We start from the raw sequence: 20086 nt of genomic DNA, 5'->3' as shown, positions 1-20086 counted from the left end.
TCATTTTAGGGAGATCATGTTTTCAAGGTTAGTTCTAATTGGGATAGGCAGTTATCAAACGGTTCTCTACCTTCTTCTTACAAATCGCAGGAAGCTGGTGATGTCGTTTTGTCATAGCTTGAACTTTCACAAGCATGCAATGGGTCCTCAAAGCCCATACACAGTGAACAATTTGAAACTGCCGACAGGCCCTTGGCTTCCTCTTGCGGGGAGATAAAGTCTGCGACAAGTTATCATCGGTGGAGTGTCCACAAGCGCAATTAGGATGTCCTCGCAACTTTTCTGCTGTTTTACCTGATGATGAAGCTAGAATTTTAGGAGTACTTTCTCCTCTTGAAGTCTCCACGAGTCAGGCAAATCCTGGTTGCAGTTCTAATGGGGACGTCTTGCAGGATAGTAGACAAGCTACGGGAGAGTTACTCTCACCAGGTTTAAGCCTGGAAAGTAATAGAGCCATGGATGGTGGCAGCGCCATTTGGTCAGTGCCCAGGTCAGAGCTGAGACAGTGCATTGTACATGTCTTGGAAGAGGAGAGTTGTAGATCTCAAAGCAACGAAGATCCTCTTCCCAAAATTGGTGGATACGCTACTGTAGACAAAGACCTACAATTCATGAGCAAGAAGAGAAAGAAGAAAAGAACCTGTCGAAGATTGCCACTATTCGAAGGAAAGATTGCTGGTGCAGAGAAAGTAGAAGCTATGAAAGCCGTTACCGTGGTATGCTAACTGGTTTCATGGTTATTGTGGTTTTGTTGTTCATGGAATACTTGGACGAGAGAGCAAGTGTTTTTCATATGAACACTACCACGGTAGGAAGTAATGATGATACTTATCTACCACAAGAAAATGCTGCTGAGGCAGCTGTGAATCCCATCTGTGAAGGTTTAGTTGTTGATAGAGAGTGAATGAAAGAAACTGAAGAGTTTCGACATGCAGAGGAGGAAGAATGGGCAAAGCGGCAACTAGACCTGCACACGCAGGCACATGAAACTCAACGTCAACGGAAAAGGAGGAGAGTTGAAGCTACAATCCAACTGAGAAGGCTGTATCCGTCGTTTGGAAAGCTGGAGGCGAGAATGGAAAGCGCTGACTGAAGTGCAAAAAAAGCTCCTTATGTCGCCAAAGCTACTAAGAGGAAAGCCGAGTATGAGAAACCCATGCAGGCTTACAATTCGAAGCAGGACAAGCTTGTTGAAGAGGAACCAGCAGAGGAACAAGACAAATCCAAATCTGAGATCAACGACGATGACAAGGAAGAAAGTGAAGAGGATGGTAAGAAGATGACTATTTTGGTCTTTGGTTTAAGGTTATACGACACCCTAAATTTTGTGGTTCAAAAGATCTTATCCTCATCCTTTGTACTCATGAAAATTCCTCCATCTTTTTTATCCCACTATGCTATATGGTACATGAAAAATTTTCTAATTTTCTTACGCCTTGAGAAAATGCTGCAGCATTGGCTTGTATGGCAAATCATGGATATGTTGTATCATGACCAAGATTATTGCGAGTGCCCTGCCCTTGCATTGACATCAAATGGATGTAATTTTCTCTCACCCATGTTTATGAGGGTCCTCTGCCCGAGCCCACGGGTGCTCAAAAAGATATTTGATTGTGGTGTGCAGGAGTAGTGTACATTGATGATGCACTACTTGGGTTGGTTCCTTCTCCCTGACACATGGGGTGTCTAAAAAGCACTTGGGTGTCCCGCCCGCACAGCATGGTGTGTAAAGTGGATGATAAGGTGTCTAGGTTGCTAGACACATGCACACACATTTGTTGAACACTCCAATTTGTCATTGAGGGGGAGTGTTGAGAGAGTGAGTTTGGCAATGCCAAATCATTGGGGGTGAGAGGTGAGATGGTCACATATGATTGTACATTGAGGAGGGGTGTTGAAATGTGCAATGTCCAATTGATGGGATATTGTGTTGGTACCCTAGAGGGGTATGTTTGTGGGAATTATGGTAGCCACACAAGAGGATGTGGACTACATGAATGGATGTGGGACATTGGTCACCACAAGTTGGATGTGGATCAGAGGATGCCACACAGTAGGCTTATGCCTTGAGACTCTCTATATAAGAGGTCTATCATTGTATTGTTTATCAAGCATTGGAATAGATTGATTGAGTGTTGCCTACATTGTTGTATCTCTCGTAATGGAATTTCTTGTATGGTTCAATCCTCCATGATTGTTACACTAATCTCATGTAGCCCTAGGCTTAGTGGCGGTCTCATTTAGTTTCTTATCAATCCTGTGGCCCTAGTTTGAATGCGTGACACTCCAAACATATGAGGAATATGGTTTATGAAGGTCATGCTCAATATCTTTCGCTTGATCATTCTGCATGGTCAACTTGATCCACCACCGATCCGTAGGAAGGCAAGTGACTGGATTTGGGATTGGAGAGCTAATAGTGAGGAGCCTCCTCCTGGTATGGACCAGCTGTCTATCTTTCATGAGCTTCCATATTGGGGAAAATTACAAATCAATCACCTCTTGGTTCCCATGCATATCTTCAAGAATGTGGGGGCTTCTATTTGGGCACACTTGGTTGGTGAGACAGACACACAAGGGGAGTGTGAGAAGACTTGCATGAGATGGGTAGGATGCCTCACTTGTGACCCCAAGAGCATGTGTGTAGAACTCAAGAGCATGGTTCTACAACTCAGAAGGGTGGTTCAGGAACCCATGAGCATCCTCCTAGAATTGTTCTCCGGAAGGCACCATGGATCCTTTCCAAGGTAGAGGAGGCAAGGGTCAAACAAGGCAGATATTGCATCTTTTTGGGCATCCACACGACACATGAATTGCCTAAGGAGAGCGTTTACAAAGGACAAAAAACTTAGTGGCCTCAAGTCCCATGATTGGCACAAGGTCTTATAGGTTCTACGTGTTAGCTTGAAAGAAGAGTAGAACTAAGATTGTCATGCTTTCGTGTAACTTATATGATTGTGACACATTGTTATAACTCCTTTGTTGCTTGGGTAGTTTATCCTCTCAATTAGAGTGACAGGATGATTATCAAAAGATGTTAGAAAAGCTATCTACAAGATCAATGGCATTGTGAGGTATGCTTACTATCATATCACCTTCATTATATTTTATACAATTTTAAATGATTGGTAGAAAAAGAATCTTATGGGTGCATGTGGAATAGGTCGATCTCACAAAAAGAGACATCTGTATCAAGCATCAAGAGGACTAAGGTGGACTCCATTGAAGCTGTGTGCTTGCTTGAGAAGCACTTTCCCTCAAACATTATGACGGCTCAGATGCACTTGCTTGTACATGTAGTCGATGAGGTCACCATTGCAGGAACCGCCGTTCATAGTCATTGGATATTTTTCCTTGAATAGTTTATGAAAAATTTGAAGGGATTTGTAAGGCAAAGAGCTAGGCCCAAAGCAAGCATGGTGGAGGGATGGATTCTGCAAGAGTCATTAGTGTACATCAATGAGTTTCTTGCATCCATGGATCCTAATATGCCACATGCTTGGAACATCAAGGACGATGATTGTGTCATTATTGAGGTTCCCTAAGGTAAAGGGGTTGAAAGAAAGATGAGCAAAGAGCAAAGAGAGAAATTCAACAAGTTTTGTGTCCTCAATAGTCCCAAGATGCAAACATGGGTGGAGAGATATGAAGAGTCCAAACCAAAAAGAATAAATGAGAGGACGAGATTTAGAGTCATGCACAGGAGGAGGGTGCCATATCCATCAAACCTTGCTCTTCTCCCCAGACACATGTCCCATGATTAGCTACAAGAAGCTCTTCGTGAAGTTGAAGATGATGGAGAGGACGTAACAAATCAAGAGCGAGAGCTTGCAGTCGGATGTATGCCACATGTAAGTTTTTTACCTTTCTACTTCATTTGGGTATTTATGATCACAATCGCTACAAAATGCATCCTCATTGTTTTAAGCATGTTCTTTTGTAGTACAAAAAGTACAATGCATTGTGGTCACATGGACAACATTTTGGTCTCATTGTCGTGTGGAACACATCAATTCAAGGAGTCACATATGATTGTGGAGTCATGGCTAACTTTATACAAGATAGCCAAGCAAGTGCTTATGATACCAATCTTCTCTCCTCATAGTTAGATTATTGTGGGACCATATGTGACATCTATGAAGTTGATTTTAGACGATTTAGTATTTTCATTCTTGATGTCAAATGGTTTAGAACTATCTACAATGGTCCCAATGCTACAATTAGGAGAGATAATAGTGGTTTCTTTGCCATTGACTCCACTAGACCTTGGACCGATGAAAGTGATACTTTTATTCTTCTAGAGCATTGTAAATAGGTGCATACTAATGAATTGATTAAAAGCTAATACCTTCATTTTTAAACAAATGTTGGTAGATGTTCATATATATATATATATATACTTAAGCATAAATGAATATAATTACTAGCACCTAATTTGTATCTTCAATGTAGGTGGTCTTTCATCTAGATCGTTTGAATCCAAGATGGTGGTAAGTGGTCCAAGTTGCTCCTCGAAGCAAACATATTTTTGAAGATAGCAATGTGGATATGGAGATGCCAACAGAAGATCCAAATAATGATGTCGATGGATCTAGGGAAGAGGATGAAGATGATGATATGGGCCACAGAGAAGGTGACAATAATGACACTGTAATGGAGGAAGGTGGAGATCACAGCTTTGGGGAAGAAGAGGGAGAACTAGAGGCCGATGAACTAGAGGATCAAGACATATAATAGGGGATGATGATGTAGGTGATCAATTGTATGTAAACCTTGAGATAGACATATTTGGAGTGCAAGACTTGGCTCAAGATGAAGCCGTTGATGTAAATGCTACTGATTCATTATTTTGACATCGACAAGACTTCCTATGTGTAATTTGATCCTCACACTTTTTATAGTGGCATTTTGTACATTAATTTGTATGTTAAGTTCACTATCAATAGAAGAGTGCTTTGATATCAATTTTGGTGTACATACTCTTTTATTTTTTTATCTTTCAAATGACCAAACTTGTGGTCCAAAATTATTTTGGGACCCTTGGAAATGACATTCTATAAAAACGTTCATATGGAAGATTGTACCTAGAAGTCAGTGCAAGCATCAGTGGAAGGGCTGGTAGTAGTCGGTATGTATGTCAGCATAGGGGTTGCTATATACCGACCCATATACCTACATACATACCAAATTTTGATGTCTACACCAACACTTTCCATGCCCGCCAACCATACCATCGATCTTTGTGCCCACACCCGTGAAGTGTCGGTAGACAGTGTTGGAAAGAGGCCATGTCTTGTAGTGCCCTAGTCTAACAAAGAATTGGTCCTGTGTAGGAAAAGAACATTTATATGATTATTGCAAGTTCTTAAGCTTTGTGACATTTTTAATGGGATATGAGAAAAGACGGCACATGAGGGGCATAATTTTCACCCTTTCAAGGAGTTTATCTCTCTATGATTTTATAAACATTTTATTAGCTATTTAAATGCCAATATCTGATTATTTTTGAACGTTAGATTGCCAAGATTTGATTATGCCAATCTAGATAGAGCGGTATGGATAACAACTATGTGTTGTTGAGGCCTAGCTTCCACTACTTAAATGAATTGTCCTAACTTTCATTTGGTTGTGATGGTGCTAGGTGAGTCAGCATATGTCTCTGTTGATGGTTCTGATAACTCACCCGGCTAACTCAGAATGCTCGGTTTAATTTCCAACCTGGTGCTACGCTTCATGAAGATGCTCGCTCTTGCAATCCTAAGATAGGTGTGCTCGAGTGCAGAACAGGTGCTATGATGCCAAAAATTGATATTTTGTATTTGGCATTGGTATTGTTCGATAAGAGTTTGAGTATCAAGTGATAGCCTAGCGGCTCTCACTTATTTCTATTTTCTAAGATATTGTATGGGATTGAGAAGATGAGTGGAATGGATCATTGTAAATACCATAGGTATGAATTATAAATACCTTGGTATGGGGTGAAAGTTATTTGTGTATGGGATATTATGGGGTTTTTAGAAAATAGGAAGAGAGTCATATAAAGAAGTGGGCTCATGTCCATGTGTTCCAATAATATAAGAGAGGCCACATGCCAAGCATGTGGAAGGCATGTGGAGGAGTGTGGAGTCAAGAGGAATCCTTCTAGAATTCCCATGTGGAATAAGGAGGATGTGGACATATGGAAAAGAGAGGGTCCCTATGGGCTCCATGTGGGGAGACTCTTGACTTTCTCAATATTTTAAGAGTCTTGAGTATCTTTTGATGGGACACATGGCAAGAATAGCCAAAAAGGACATGGATGGTGACATACGGGCTTATGTGATTGATGGGGAAAGGAATCTACATGCAGCAATTGTAAATGGGTGAAGGAGGGTGACAAAATCTTTATAAAAGGAGCCCTCCTCTCCCTTATTCATCATCTCTCCACCATTAGGCCTCATGTTGCTGTAGCTCTAGTCTCCTCAAGCCTCTTCCATGAGCCTTCTCTCCCTCTTCTAGATATTCTCTTATGCAGACTCTTGAGTCCATCTCTCTCTAGTTCATTCTCTCTCTATGAGTAGTCTTGGAGCTTTCGCTCCCTCTTGGACATATGAAACCTCTTCTTCTCCCTTATGTTTGTAGTATTTTGAGTTGCATTGGAGTGGAGTCTCACTCTATTGACAATGAAGATCACTTCCTATTCCCTCTCTTGAGTCTCTCTTCCCTTTTCTTTCTTTCAAAGCCTTAAAAGTTCTTTCTATTCGGCTACTCATTGCACACACATGTTCCATCCATTTGCCAAGCCACCAAGGAAGTTACTTACCCTATTTTAGGCAAAATCTATGAGTGGTGGACCATTGATAAAGGTGGAGTCTTGAGGGAGCATCTTGCTCAGGCGAAATCAGCATGGGTGGAGGGCAGTTTCCATGACAGTTTGACCCCCTGTTAGTGTTTTGCTAATAACTTTTCGCTTGTTAGCCTGATTTTAATGAAACTTATATCAGCGTGAATCGTCTTCAAGGTGCATGTCTTTGTGCTATCAGACCTTGAATCAGACACTACTGCAAAAAGTTATGAGTCTCTGTGTTCGACAGTCTATTTTCATGATAGTTTGACCCCTTGTTAGTGTTTTGCTCATAACTTTCTACTTGTTAGTCCGATTTTGATGAACTTATATTATCACTAAGCTCTCTTAAAAGGCATGTCTTTATGTTATTAGAACTTTAATTTAAATTAGAGACTACAGCAAAAAGTTATGAGTCTCTATGTTTGACAGTCTGTTTTCATGACAGTTTGACCCCCTATTAGTGTTTTGCTCATAACTTTCTGCTTGTTAGCCCGATTTTGATGAAACTTATATCAGCACAAAGCTCTCTTTAAGGCACATGTCTTTTTGTTATCAACCCTTGAATCAGATACTATGGTAAAAAGTTATGAGTCTCTGTGTTTGATGGTCTATTTTCATGATAGTTTTTACCCTCGTCTAGTAAACCATCCATAACTTTCTGGCTGCTTCTTTGTTTCTTACGAAATGTATATCAACATCTCAAGGTGCATCTATATATGTGTTTGAATCTTTGGAAGCAGTAGGAAGTGAAGAGGTGCGTGAAGTTTATGTAAGAAAATAATACGTCTGTGCTCAACAGATAACAGGATCTCATATGCAAGAGAGAAAACAAGATAGTATGGAGAATAAAAAATTTGATTACTGTAGAACTGATACAATAGATGGCACTGCCTCCCAACCGTGTGCTCCTATGAAAGAAGCTTCAATGGCATGCTAGAAACATTAGAAGATGAAGGCTAGATGCTAAGGAATCAGGGTTGCTGTAGCTAGTGATGAAATGGGCTTCACGGGCTTGCTCTTATATAGCCACCAGTCATAGTCAGCTAGGCTCAATTGGGTGACTGACACAGTCTACCCAAAACGATCGACTGGGGGTTGGTCCCGAAATAGGCCACCGACCATATGATAGAATTGGTGCGCAAAATAGAGCAACTAATCTACGATCTCCGTTTGGCCCAGAGCCCCATCCGGGATCATCTGAGGCCTCAAATGGGCCCTGCAACCCGAGAGTGGGCTGCCTCGGGAAATGCTCCATCTACCCTTAGTGTGGTCCATCAAGGGATGCCTTCCCGCACTTGCATGTAGCCTAGTTGGCGGTGTGCCAACTCTATCTGAAGTCGTCTAGCCATCAGGGCACACATGGCCCCCATCTAGTGTCCAAACCAGGACCTACCGGATAACCGAGCTACTCAAATGCCTTCTCCTCATATGGGGGGCTTATAAGTAGAGTTAGATGGTTCCCACGTAGTTACACGAGAGTGGAGCATTGATATCTAACAGTTTATTACCCCCAACTTCATGTCATAGGTGCCAATGATTAACACTTGGAGGTCGGGTCTAGCTAACGGGGAAGAATTGTGTGATGAAGGGAGAATACCAAGTTACTACACACACTTAAACACTTAGTGAAGTATTGCAACAAGTAGAACCAAGGAGGCAGCCAATTTCTCATTCATTGAATCAAAGTCAATTGATACAACCAAGCCGCCTTGGCTTGCAATGAACACTCGCTAACCTATCAACTCAAGTCAGAGAAAGAGAACTCAGCACATTTCTCTCTTGTTGTCTCCTCGCGTGTTACTTCATTTCTACCTAAAGAACTGCCTTCTATTTGAGTGTGAGCTCGGTGTTGGTATGACCATCCGCTCAAATAGAAGGTGGTTCTTTAGGTTGGTTTGCCACCAGAATCAACTACACCACTTGCTGCAAAACGGGTGCTCAACCACCTCCACCGCTTCTTCTCCTAACCAAGGTCGATGCTCAGATACCACGTACAAGTTAGCCTAACCTGGAGCTAAAATATTGCCTCGACTATCCTTGCCCATATCCTCACAGACTGGCAGGTACTAGATTTTTCTCAAATGTGGATTAAATCTACGAGATCATCGGCACCTTTGTCGGATGGGATGTTGGAGATGAATAGGTTGGCGAGATGGCCCGACTTCATCTGTAGGTGGTGGTCGAGGAGGGGAACATGGTGGCTCAAAATGTTGCCTCCTTGCTAGCTTGATGCCCATTGATGGGCGCTCAGGGTTAGAAGGCAAGTCCAAGGTCCATGATTCGGTGACTGGTTCTTTAGATAGAACGTCGATACCCAACGTCTCAAATTTGTATGATACTACTTCACCTACTTGACTCGCTCCTGCCACTTGATCCCTAGAACCTTACACAAATGGTGTATGTTATTGCACATAGACCAAGACTTTGTTACATGACTACCGATTAATTGCTTGAGCTACTGTAAAAGCTTGCCATAGTAGACAGGTAACTCAACCATTGTAGTCTTGGGTAGCTGCTATACTCGAGTGAGAATCAACCTACGCTCGGTCTTGAATATGTTCTGGTACGTTCCTCCACAAAATGGTTGAAATCTCCAATCGCTGTATCATATACTGAAATAACTAGCTGTACAAGCTCCAAAATTTCTTGGTGCATGGAGGGAGCAATAAACACTTCATTTGCTATTGGTTGCTAATACCCTATAATGGATGGGCATATCCTCCCTACCCGAGATACGCTGTAAGACTTTCATGGTAGCCACAACAACCAGGATACCCTCATCCAAAAAAATTGGTTTGGCATCAGTGATTTGCTCCATCTGCACCTCCTTATATGACACCTCGGCCAAAAGATCAAAACTACAATCCATTTATATCACCTGCCTCTCGCCTACTCAGTATATGTTACCTGACTCAAGTGCAACATCAGTAAAGTTTGTTCCATGACCCCTTCTAGCCAATTTTGTTCCTTCTCCTACTCATCCTATTTCTCTCATTCCTTGTTCTGTCCACCTGCTCTTGAGGTCCCTGATCCTCCTAATGAGTGCACCCGATCACAACACTAGCCTTGACATCAACCTGTGGTAAAGCATGCACAGGTGGGGGTCGAGCTTACAATATCTCTGACCCTTATTGATGGCTGGAGCTGATTTTCAAAAGCCTTCTCAAAAATTGTAAACCAATCCACAGGGAGGTGGTTCTCCATTGTCATCATTACTAGGGTCATGTACTGTCGAGACACATATCTTATGATCTTTTTAAGTCTGATGAATTTAGACACAAACCTGCAAGCATCTTTAGCCTTTCATCCTTCAATTTGTTTATAAGATATCCCTGTGAAGTCGAGTAGCTGCCTGCCTCAAAGAAAGCACCATAGCATTTGCTTAAAGGGTCAGGAAGCTCAAAGGAATGGATGGAAGTGTAAAAATGAAAACATAGAAGAGTCCAGAGATAGCTGTTGGAAACGATAAAGACGACGAATACTGAGTGTACAAATGATTCTGAATGGTAGAGTTCCTGTCCATATGTAGTTGATTGAAATCTGCTTCTGTAGTTCCTATCAAATCAATGGTTGCATGAGCCTCCCTTGCTTTAGCATGATGTGCTTGCATTAATAATCCCCTCATAAGCCCTTAATGTTAATCATGCCATGTGGTGACACACGATGCACTTGGTCCACCATAACTAAACAACTAATTGGCACACTATCTTGAGAAAAATTCACCAAGGCATTGTCAACCGAGTGATTTATTTCTAGGTTCCGTGTGTCTGAAGAACTCACTGCTCGGTATGGCTTTACTTTGCTTCCATTATATAGCTCAAAAAACACATTACCTTCAAAATCTACAAGTTGCACTGCCCCATTGTCAAAAACTTCCACCAACCAATCGTGGTCCATTCCACCCCAGCTGAAAATTGGTTTTGAAAGGCCCCAACTTAGTAGTATAGAGTAACATCAACATTCCCTTCTTTAGATGCTTAGGCACAATATGTTGATTATCATTCCAAGATTTCCTTCTATGTTGTATCACCATTTGTGACCAGGAATCTCAGAGGCATAACTCATTTAGGTGGCTTAGATGATGCAATCATCCCTTGATTGCCCATGGTTTACCTAAATGATGCTCGGCATCAACTCGAAGACTCGCAATGACAAATTCTAAGGGAACAACCACCTCTAGGCCAAAGGCCCCATTCAAAAAGGTGTAAGGTTTATAGTTATCTTATAAGAAGTACGATAAGCCCACAAAGCAGAGTGGAGCTTATTATCCCATTCACCTTTAGCAGACTGTATTGTCTTTGTGAGAACGAGCTTCAAGGTCGTGTTAGTTGACTTGGCTTCACCATTACCATAAGCATAATAAGCAGTGGAAACTATGTGCATGATTTTGAATCCCTTTTTAATTAACTACATCACATCATTGAGAAAATGTGCACCTTGATCACTGACAAGCTACATAGGACATCCATGCTGACATATAATATTTGCATAGATAAACTTAGCTGTGCTCCAAGTTGAGTTGTCTCGGAGTGCCTTAGATTCTGCCCACTTTGTAGCATAGTCAGTGGCAATGAGTATATACTTGCTTTGAGTGAACTTTGCAAGCTTAAAAGGACAAAAAAAATCCAAACCCCAACATTGAAAGGCTTCCTAGGGCCTTGTAGATTGACTAGCCAATAACCGTCTAGTGCATTGACACACATCGCACTGCGTACACCTAGTTTGAGCGTCTTTGAATAATGTCTCCCACCATGGACCTGGTTGTAAGACCCTTTGAGCAGTTAACTCACCTTGAAAGTGCCCTTTGGATGCATGGACCCGAGTGAGCCTCCTGCAAGATGACATGTTCATGGGGCAACACCCATCCATGAAGAATCCCATCTACATAGTGTCGGTAGAGCTTCCCACCAATGAGAGTGTATTTCCACGCCTTGAGAGCGAGTTGCCTACACTTATCTCATGTCAGGGAATGTGCCTTTGGACAAGTAATCTACTAACTTGGCACATTCATTCTCACTGTAATCTATTGCAAACAAATTAGCATCGGGTAACTCCATGTCAACTCCTTGAGTTTGCTCAGGTGCTAGTAACCTGGACAAATAATCCATGCTGCCCACATGGGTCTTACCTGGTTTATGAATAACCTTGAAATTGAACTCCTACAGTAGTAGAAGCATCCAATAGACAAGCCATCCTTGAATGACAGTCTTGTTAATAAGAAAATGTAAGGCCTGATGGTCCACATAGAACACAAAGGGATTCCCAACTAAATAATCTAGTTGTTTTTGCACATTGAAAACCATCCCCAAAGCTTCTCACTCGATGGTGCTATAGTTTGACTCTGTAGGTGTAAGTAACCAACTAGCATAATATACTAGATAGTCCAACCGATCAAAAGTCTACGCTAGAATAATAACCAATGCATAACCAAAAGCATCCACATGCACATGAAAAATGACAACCCATATCAATTGGTTGTCTGAGAATTGGAGTAGCCATTGCGCACTTTTTTAGATCATTGAAAACTATAGTTGACTCAGCATTCCATTCAAACTTAGTATTCTTTTTGTCAATTCATTCAAGGGCGCTGCAATCTTAGCAAAGTCCTTGATGAACATATGATAAAAACTGATAAACTTCACAAAAGAATGTAACTGAGTTAAGTTCTAAGGTTCAGGCATCTACTATATGGCTTTTAATTTACCTGGCTTAGTTCTGATTCCATCCTTAAAAATAACGTGATCCAACTCAGACACAGAACACACTCTTAGCAGGATTCAAAGAGATACCCACTTGTCTACATCTTAGAAAAACCTTCTTAAGATATCCTAGGTGATCAATATCCGAGGAATGCACACAAAAATAATCTACGTAAATTGCATGAATTCAGTGAGGTGGTCTCTGAAGGTTTTCACCAAAAACTTCTGAAAAGTGGAAAGGGCATTCCCCAATCCAAAAGGCATCACTTTTGGTAGCATAAGCACCCCACTCTGTAATAAAACGAGTCCTTTGATTGATCTTTAGGACCCATTATAATCTGGTTATACCCCACTATAGCCATCCATAAATGAGTACATCTCATGGCTTGCAACTTGATCTAAAATTCCATCAGTAAAAGGTATGGGAAATGCATCTAGGATTGTATGAGCATTTAATTTTTGATAACCCACACAGACTTAGAGTTTGCCATTTTTCTTAGGCACAACTACAATAGGAAAAATCCAATGACTACAGTCTATGGCATATATAAATCCAACTTTTACAAGTTGATCCAGATGACTTGCTTGGCATAATTGGGATTCATTCTATACCTTTGTTGCTGGATTGGCTTGGCATTTGGAACTAAAGGTATCTTATGCTGACATAGTTCAGGAGGACATAAGATGAAATCTCTATAACTCCATGCAAAGGCATCCTTATACCTGACAAATAGATCCCTTATCAGTCCTAGTTGCTCATAGATAGATTGGCACTTACCACTACCATGGCTGGGTGATCTTGTGTTCTTAGCTTCAACTCTAGTGTAGGTCCTTGAACCAACTGTTCACTTCCAAGATGCGTGATTGTTATTGGTACTTCATCAATCTCTTTCTCTCCCTAAATGTCTTTCGTAAAATCGCTTGAAAAAATATCCTTCTATTTAGCATTGTCTATTCATGTATCAACTTCTACTTGATGTTTGCAGCAGCGAGTTGAAAAATGTCTATCTCACCCATAGGTAAGATATGCAACTCCATTAACCGGTATTCAACATCTTGTGGAAATGGACTCAAAATGGATCTTTGACTTCTAGATTTTGGGTCGACAACAACTCGGAACCTTTCGAGGGTTGGTTGGTATACACACATTTTAACCCTCTATCTTAATAGTCATCTCTTCTATAGCCCAATCATGGAGTACTTTTGCACTTTTCAACCAAGGTCTCCCTAATAAAATTGGGCAGGCATGTTGCTCCATAGTGATCACAATAAAACTGACTATATAATAGATGCTGCCTATCGAGATGACCACGTCTTGTAGCATACCCTTAGGTTCAACTGGTCATTGATCTGCCATACACACTCGGAATGGCAATGGTTTATATGACTTGAACTTCAACCTTTGGGAAATTTCTTTAGAAATGATGTTCACTCTTGAGCCTCCATCCACTACTACACCTATTATAGTCTGCTTCTTAATCTTTTTAGTGATGGCTAGAAATTCTTTGTCCATAACTAGTGTATCGATCATAGGCATAATGGCTAAGGTTTGCACTCCTTTGGGCTGCTCGGTGGATTCCTTGATCTATTGAGCAAAGAAGTCACGATAGTATGGAGCTATTGCATCAACTCGGCAAAAGTTAGACTGTCTTGCATATTTTTGAACGTTCCCCCTGCTTGGGCTAGCTTTGCGCTAGTTTCCTGTGGCATAATGCATTCTGCTTTAGAGCCAAATCTCAAGGACTCTCCTTGCTTGATAACAAAGCATTGGAGCTACTCGGGCATTTCTATTGGAGCTTTGCCTTTCAACTCCCTTACAATTTTAGCTGCCAACTCCTTTTGCACCTTCCAATTGATGTCTTTACTCGAAGTGTCAGTGTCTTTGGCTATTGTCACTACCCCTTCTGACCGAGTAATTTCTTGAGCATCAACTATTTCTAGTAATTCAACTACAATTGCTCGACATTCTAGATCTACTAATAAGTACTTCTTTCCTATCCATGTTATTCTTTAAGAATTTTAAGTGTTCCACCCAAATGGGACAGTTAGAATGCAAGTGGTTCTCTCCACAATAGAAACACCTAATTTTTGATAAATCACTCTTCTTTTTACCATTCTTACATTTGTCCTTTGCTCAGGAGGCAGAGGTTTACCGCTCGATGCTTGGTTATTAGATGCGACCTGGTTTGCTAACACTTGTCTATTTTTGCCGTTAAACCAACAGTCTGAGTCATCGTGGCCAAACCCGGTACATGTATTATAGTACCTAGTCTTGCATTCCTCTTCCACATGTCCACCTTTGGAACACTTGTTACATCACTTCTCGTTGTTACTTGGTTTACCTCAGATGTCTAGCCCAATTCTTTTAAGGCCTTCTTTTAATCGGTTTTTAGCTTATCCATCTTGGCTAGAGTCTCCTCAGTGTTCCTCTCAGCATCCTTCTTCTTTACTTTGTTTTTTGAACCCCCATGTTTCTCCAAAGAAAAAGCTTGGTTTAGCAGTTCTTCATCGGTTTTGGTTAGACGGACTATCTTTGGCTTGCACAAATCAACCTGGGTACATAGACTTGTGATCAATAGGCTTGGATAGACGTGTCATCCATAACTGTACTCAACTGATTGATAAGAGCTCTCATCCTAAGCACAAAGTCTTGGACGGCGGACTCAGCTTTATTATGCTTCAGTTCACTTAATTTTTTTCTCATGTCCTCTTCATTAATCTCCTCTCGGAACCTTCACAAGAAAGCTTTCGACATGGCATAGCAATCAAGGAAATACCCAATCGGGAACTGATTGGACCACCTTTGAGTGCTCTTAATTAAGGTACATGAAAAATAATCCATATACTCTTCATCTGTGGTTACACCATTGATGTGGCAGACACGCATGAAAATCTGCAAGTGACTGTAAGGATCTTCATCATCTGCTCCTTTAAAATTTTGGAACTTTACCTTGATGTTGGAGCTCGACTTAAACTTCTCTGTCCTGAAACCTGAGTAGGTGGGTCTACTGCTGGGAAGAACTGACCCACTCACTCTCCACCACCTTCATAACTATGAGGTCGCTATAGAATCCTGACTCAATTGGTACTGTTGTCAGGAAATACGGCGTTGGCAACTTTGAGGAGTACTTCAAGGCAATTTATCTCCATATATATATTGTAATATAGGAATGACTTATTTGGTGGAGATTACTCTTGAATTTTTTTGTATTTTGGATATTTTACTAATATGAATGTGAGTATTTATGTTGACTCCCACTTTGATGCTTTGTCTAAAGGGGTTGAATGATAGTGGATTACGCTTACTTGTGGTGTGAAAAGGGTAATGACATATGTTTGCATGTGGTTTACTTTAACATTGAAAATTGGTTAAGTAGTGTAGTAGGCTAAATTGTTTGATAGGAAAAACACACACACATGCACATGCACATGCACACGCATGCACATGCACATGCACATGCACACGCACATGCACACACACACGCACACGCACACGCACACGCCCACGCACACGCCCACGCCCACGCACACACCCACGCCCACGCACACGCACACGCACACGCACACGCCCACACACACGCCCATGCCCATGCCCATGCCACGCACGCACACGCACACGCACACGCACACGCACACGCACACGCACACGCACACGCACACGCACACGCACACGCACACGCACATGCACATGCACATGCCCATGCCCATGTCCATGCCCACGCCCACGTGCATGCGTACGCACTCACACACACACACATAGAAACTCTCTCTCTCTCTCATAATCTTCTACCTCCACCATGAAGTTCAACATCTTTCCCACACTTGTGCACTCACCTCACTACCTACACTCTCCTATTCTATTAATAGCTCGAGAATAGATCTCACAAACTTGGGGTAATTGGGATGCTACAGCCTAAATTGCATGCTTGTAAAGCCTACATGATGATATCCTATGCTCTCTTCTTGGTTTGAGATATCTCGAATGAGTGCTCACTTTGCATATATGTCTAGAACAAAATTTTGATGGTTTCGAATGAGTTCTAACAACCTAGAATACCAATAGATGCCTATTCTACAATAGGTTATAATAGATACCTATTCGTTTAGAGCACATGATTATTCTTTTAATGGCAATGATTTCGTTCAATTGAAATCCTGTACCTTATTTATGACCACTGTGATAGATTCTGTGACTCACTGTTAGATGCATGATTCATCAAGATAGATTGTGCACATTCTTACCTTTGCTAGCAATTGCATGCATGTTGGCAACATCATTTATAAATAAATGTTAATGTTGCTAGTTGGCATGAGAGAGAGAGAGAGAGAGAGAATACAAATAGGTAGAATTATCCACCTATGGCTTTGCCACATGTCTAAACACTAATATTATACTAAAATGGTATGTTGAAAAGGCATCCCACATACAAGGGCCTTTTATTAAAGTTCAAGAATGCATATATATGAGGTCTCAATTGTACTCCATGGTTTGAGTAGTACTGCATAGTTTCAGTAGTATTGCATGATTTGAGTAGTAATACTGTCTAAACACTAGTATAATTATACTAAACTTAGGCTACATTTTTGTAGATGAGTAGTAGCTCAATTGGTCTAGATGTTGGTCCGCTTAGAGCAACTTGCCTCCATTCAAATGCCCTTGAGGAGAAGTCTGCCAAATGCTTTTGCTAGGGCTACATGCATCCCCTTATGTGAGTAAGTGTGGTGCACGCGAAGCAAAAGAAACAAGGTGAATGATATCAGAAGGCCTGCCCAAGATTTAAAAATCAAACAAAAAGAAATCCACTGGAAATGGTGTGGAGGAAGACTACAAGAGATAAAGGGGAGGGAGGGAGGGAGGGAGAGAGAGAGAGAGAGAGAGAGAGAGAGAGAGAGAGAGAGAGAGAGAGAGAGAGGGGGGGGGGGGTGTTGGGCGCGGGGAGGGAGAAAAGGTGGAGATGGTATCACTTGTGTAGGAAGACTTGAGTAGATAAAGAAGGGGGGGGGAGAGAGAGAGAGAGAGAGAGAGAGAGAGAGGGGGGGGGGTGCGTGGGGAGGGAGAAAAGGTGGAGATGGTGATATTTGTGTAGGAAGACTTGAGTGGATAAAGAAGGGGGGAGAGAGAGAGAGAGAGAGAGAGAGAGAGAGAGAGAGAGAGAGAGAGAGAGAGTCATCCACTTTAAAGTCTGCATTCAAGTCCAATGAAGAAGAGAAGCCACATATCAACATATGTCCAATAGGAAATGCACTTCCAAAAATTCTAAAAATGCCTAATTTCTACTTTGCCCAAATTGCATCGTTGCTAAGCCTACCCCAGGGGAAGGCCAAAAAGGTCAAAAGACACCCAGGATAGAAGGAGTTCTTGTTGAACTCATTAGTACTAAGACTAGCTCCCCGTGTCATGGATGGAGTTGGGGAGGCTGCTGGATGGGCGGCTACCACTATGAGACAAATTGTGTCCCCGCACTTTAGATTGCCAAGTCCGTCATTGAATCTATTTACTATTGCCAATTGAACATAGCTTCATCGAGACTACAACAAAGGCACCTTGAGGCTGTTGCTGCATAGGAGGCAATTTGAGACATAAATGCCCAGTGCGGCAGGTTCAGCCAGTCCAGCAATGAAATGCTGGGCTAGAAGTTGGATCTAGGCAACTAGGCTAGCATTCTACCACAAGAAAAACTCCAGCTCTCAGCATTTTGCAGCCATGGGCTGTGAAAACGTTCTGCCAGTGAGGCTTCTGCAGGGCCATTGGCGAGAACGGTAGGGCCACTGGCTAGCACGTGGGGGGAGGTCCTCTAATGGGAAGTATCATCCTTCAAAGTAGTCTTTTACCTTACATCATTTAATCTAAAAAAGCTACACTTAATCAAGTTGAAACACCTCACTCCACACAATCTCCATAGCCGACTAATTTTGTTTTGAAAGTAATAATGTGAAAGAAAGTAGATGGATATCACGGGGCACTTATGCCTTCCCTGTCGGCAGGCCAGCGTCACCCAGGCTGGCGATCTATCGCCCTTGTCTCATACGTTTGATTGCGACCACGCAGTTCGATTTGTAGAGCTGGCTGCCGACCTGGCCCTCATTGGTGGAACAAATATAGCATGCACTCATCCACACGCTTTTTGCAGGCCCACCGTTGGCTACGATATCTCCCACATGAGTTCTCAGCAGCCAGGGCTCACGTTTCTACCATCCTCGTTTCATTGCGACTCGCGAGCTATCCATATTTGGGAAGTATATTGATGGCCCGTTGTTGCATTTTTGTTTCGTAGACACCGAATTGTGGTCTGGACAGTCTGGAGCCTTGAGCAGATTATGATGCCTGGTAAAAGCTGCGCGGGTAGATTTAGTGTGATAGCCAAGTTTATGTCCTCTCGGAGTGCGTAGATTTATCTTGTCCAATCTGGCTCGACGTGAGCTGGAAGCCGGAAGCCCGTTTCTGTATTTTAGCTCCGAGCCGGCTCAATGTAGCAGGTTGGGCACACGACTTTTATGTGGGCTCTGTTTCCAAATCCTTTGTACACAACCTGTGAGAGAGAAAGTAGTGAGGAGCAGCGAGATTTTAGTTCGCCGTACTCTTTTGACGAGTGACGAGAAGAGAATTCTTAGCAGCTTCTAAAGCGCAGGATGGATCGCACGGATGAGATTCCTACTTCTGACAATCCTGAGCTTGATGAGAAGGCCTATAATCTTAGAAAAGCGGCTCAACGAGCTTCTGAGGCAGCGGCAAGAGCTTATGCTGCCGGTGTTGAAGGCGCACAAGTTCGGATGAAGCAAATGAGCGAAGTGGTTCTCGATAGTGCTCACAAAGCCGCCGATTCGTCCAAAGTGTTCTTATCAAAAGTTGCCATTAAGGTCGATAAATATGCCGATAAGGCTCACAAGAAGGCCATCGATTATGGAGATAATATTTCCAGAGCTCTGCACAAGAGCGCTGGGTCCGAGTATGCCTCCAGGGACATTTCTTCCTCGGAGGTTAGCGATTTTTCCCGTTGACAATGCAGAGAGAGGTCTATTGTTAGCTACCTACTAACCAAATGTCTTCTGTTTCTTGGATGAATGACAGAGCGACTCGGTGAGCTTTCCTTTCTCGATTCTCACGTGGTGCAGCACTTTATGCGGAACGAAGCGTCGGGCTCGGGACATGGCCCCGGAATCAGGAGAATTTTCGACGGAGTTCCTTAAGACTACTGCTGACGAGTACGCAGAGGCCTTAAACGAAGGGGCAAGCCAGCTTGAAGAAGCAACAGCGGATGCTGAGATGCGAGGCTCTGGCACGTGAGAGCAGTGAAGCGCAGGTTGGATCTAAGGAAGCTGGTTTATCAGTGATATATCAGCGCGTTCTTTTGCGTGTGCAGGCTACGTTAGCCCATGACCATTTGCCTGCGTGATGGGCATTACAATTTGTGTCGATGTGTGTGTATTTTTTGCCGTCGCTGGTTGTAACTAATTGCTTTGCAGCCCTACACATGCTGTTGAATGATTAATACCGATAAGGTCTTTGTTCTATTGTGGTCTTTGGATCTAGCTACCCACGACCTAAAACATAGATTACACA

The 20086-nt window shown here is 42.3% G+C and overlaps 1 protein-coding gene across 1 annotated transcript; it reads left to right on the top strand.

The window, feature by feature from the left end:
* The first annotated feature begins 19155 nt into the window (after positions 1 to 19155).
* LOC147897944 (uncharacterized) lies at positions 19156 to 19810 on the top strand. Its single transcript, XM_087380152.1, has 2 exons — positions 19156 to 19503; positions 19595 to 19810. Exons 1-2 carry the CDS (start codon positions 19156 to 19158, stop codon positions 19808 to 19810), a joined length of 564 nt encoding a protein of 187 aa, XP_087236278.1.
* The last annotated feature ends 276 nt before the right edge of the window (positions 19811 to 20086 follow it).

Source organism: Dipteris shenzhenensis, chromosome 10 (assembly GCF_047967505.1).
Source record: "Dipteris shenzhenensis isolate YYH24624 ecotype China chromosome 10, Dip_SZ_1.0, whole genome shotgun sequence".
Lineage (NCBI taxonomy): Eukaryota > Viridiplantae > Streptophyta > Polypodiopsida > Gleicheniales > Dipteridaceae > Dipteris > Dipteris shenzhenensis.
The sequence above is the reverse complement of the archived record's forward strand: the minus strand, read 5'-3'. Positions and strand labels throughout refer to the sequence as shown.

What these genes read in the sequence shown, in the direction of transcription:
- LOC147897944 (XM_087380152.1), top strand. Translation starts at nt 19,156, where the DNA reads ATGGATCGCACGGATGAGATTCCTACTTCTGACAATCCTGAGCTTGAT. An exon ending in GGGACATTTCTTCCTCGGAG is followed by an intron (nt 19,504 to 19,594) that starts GTTAGCGATTTT and finishes GATGAATGACAG; the next exon opens with AGCGACTCGGTGAGCTTTCC.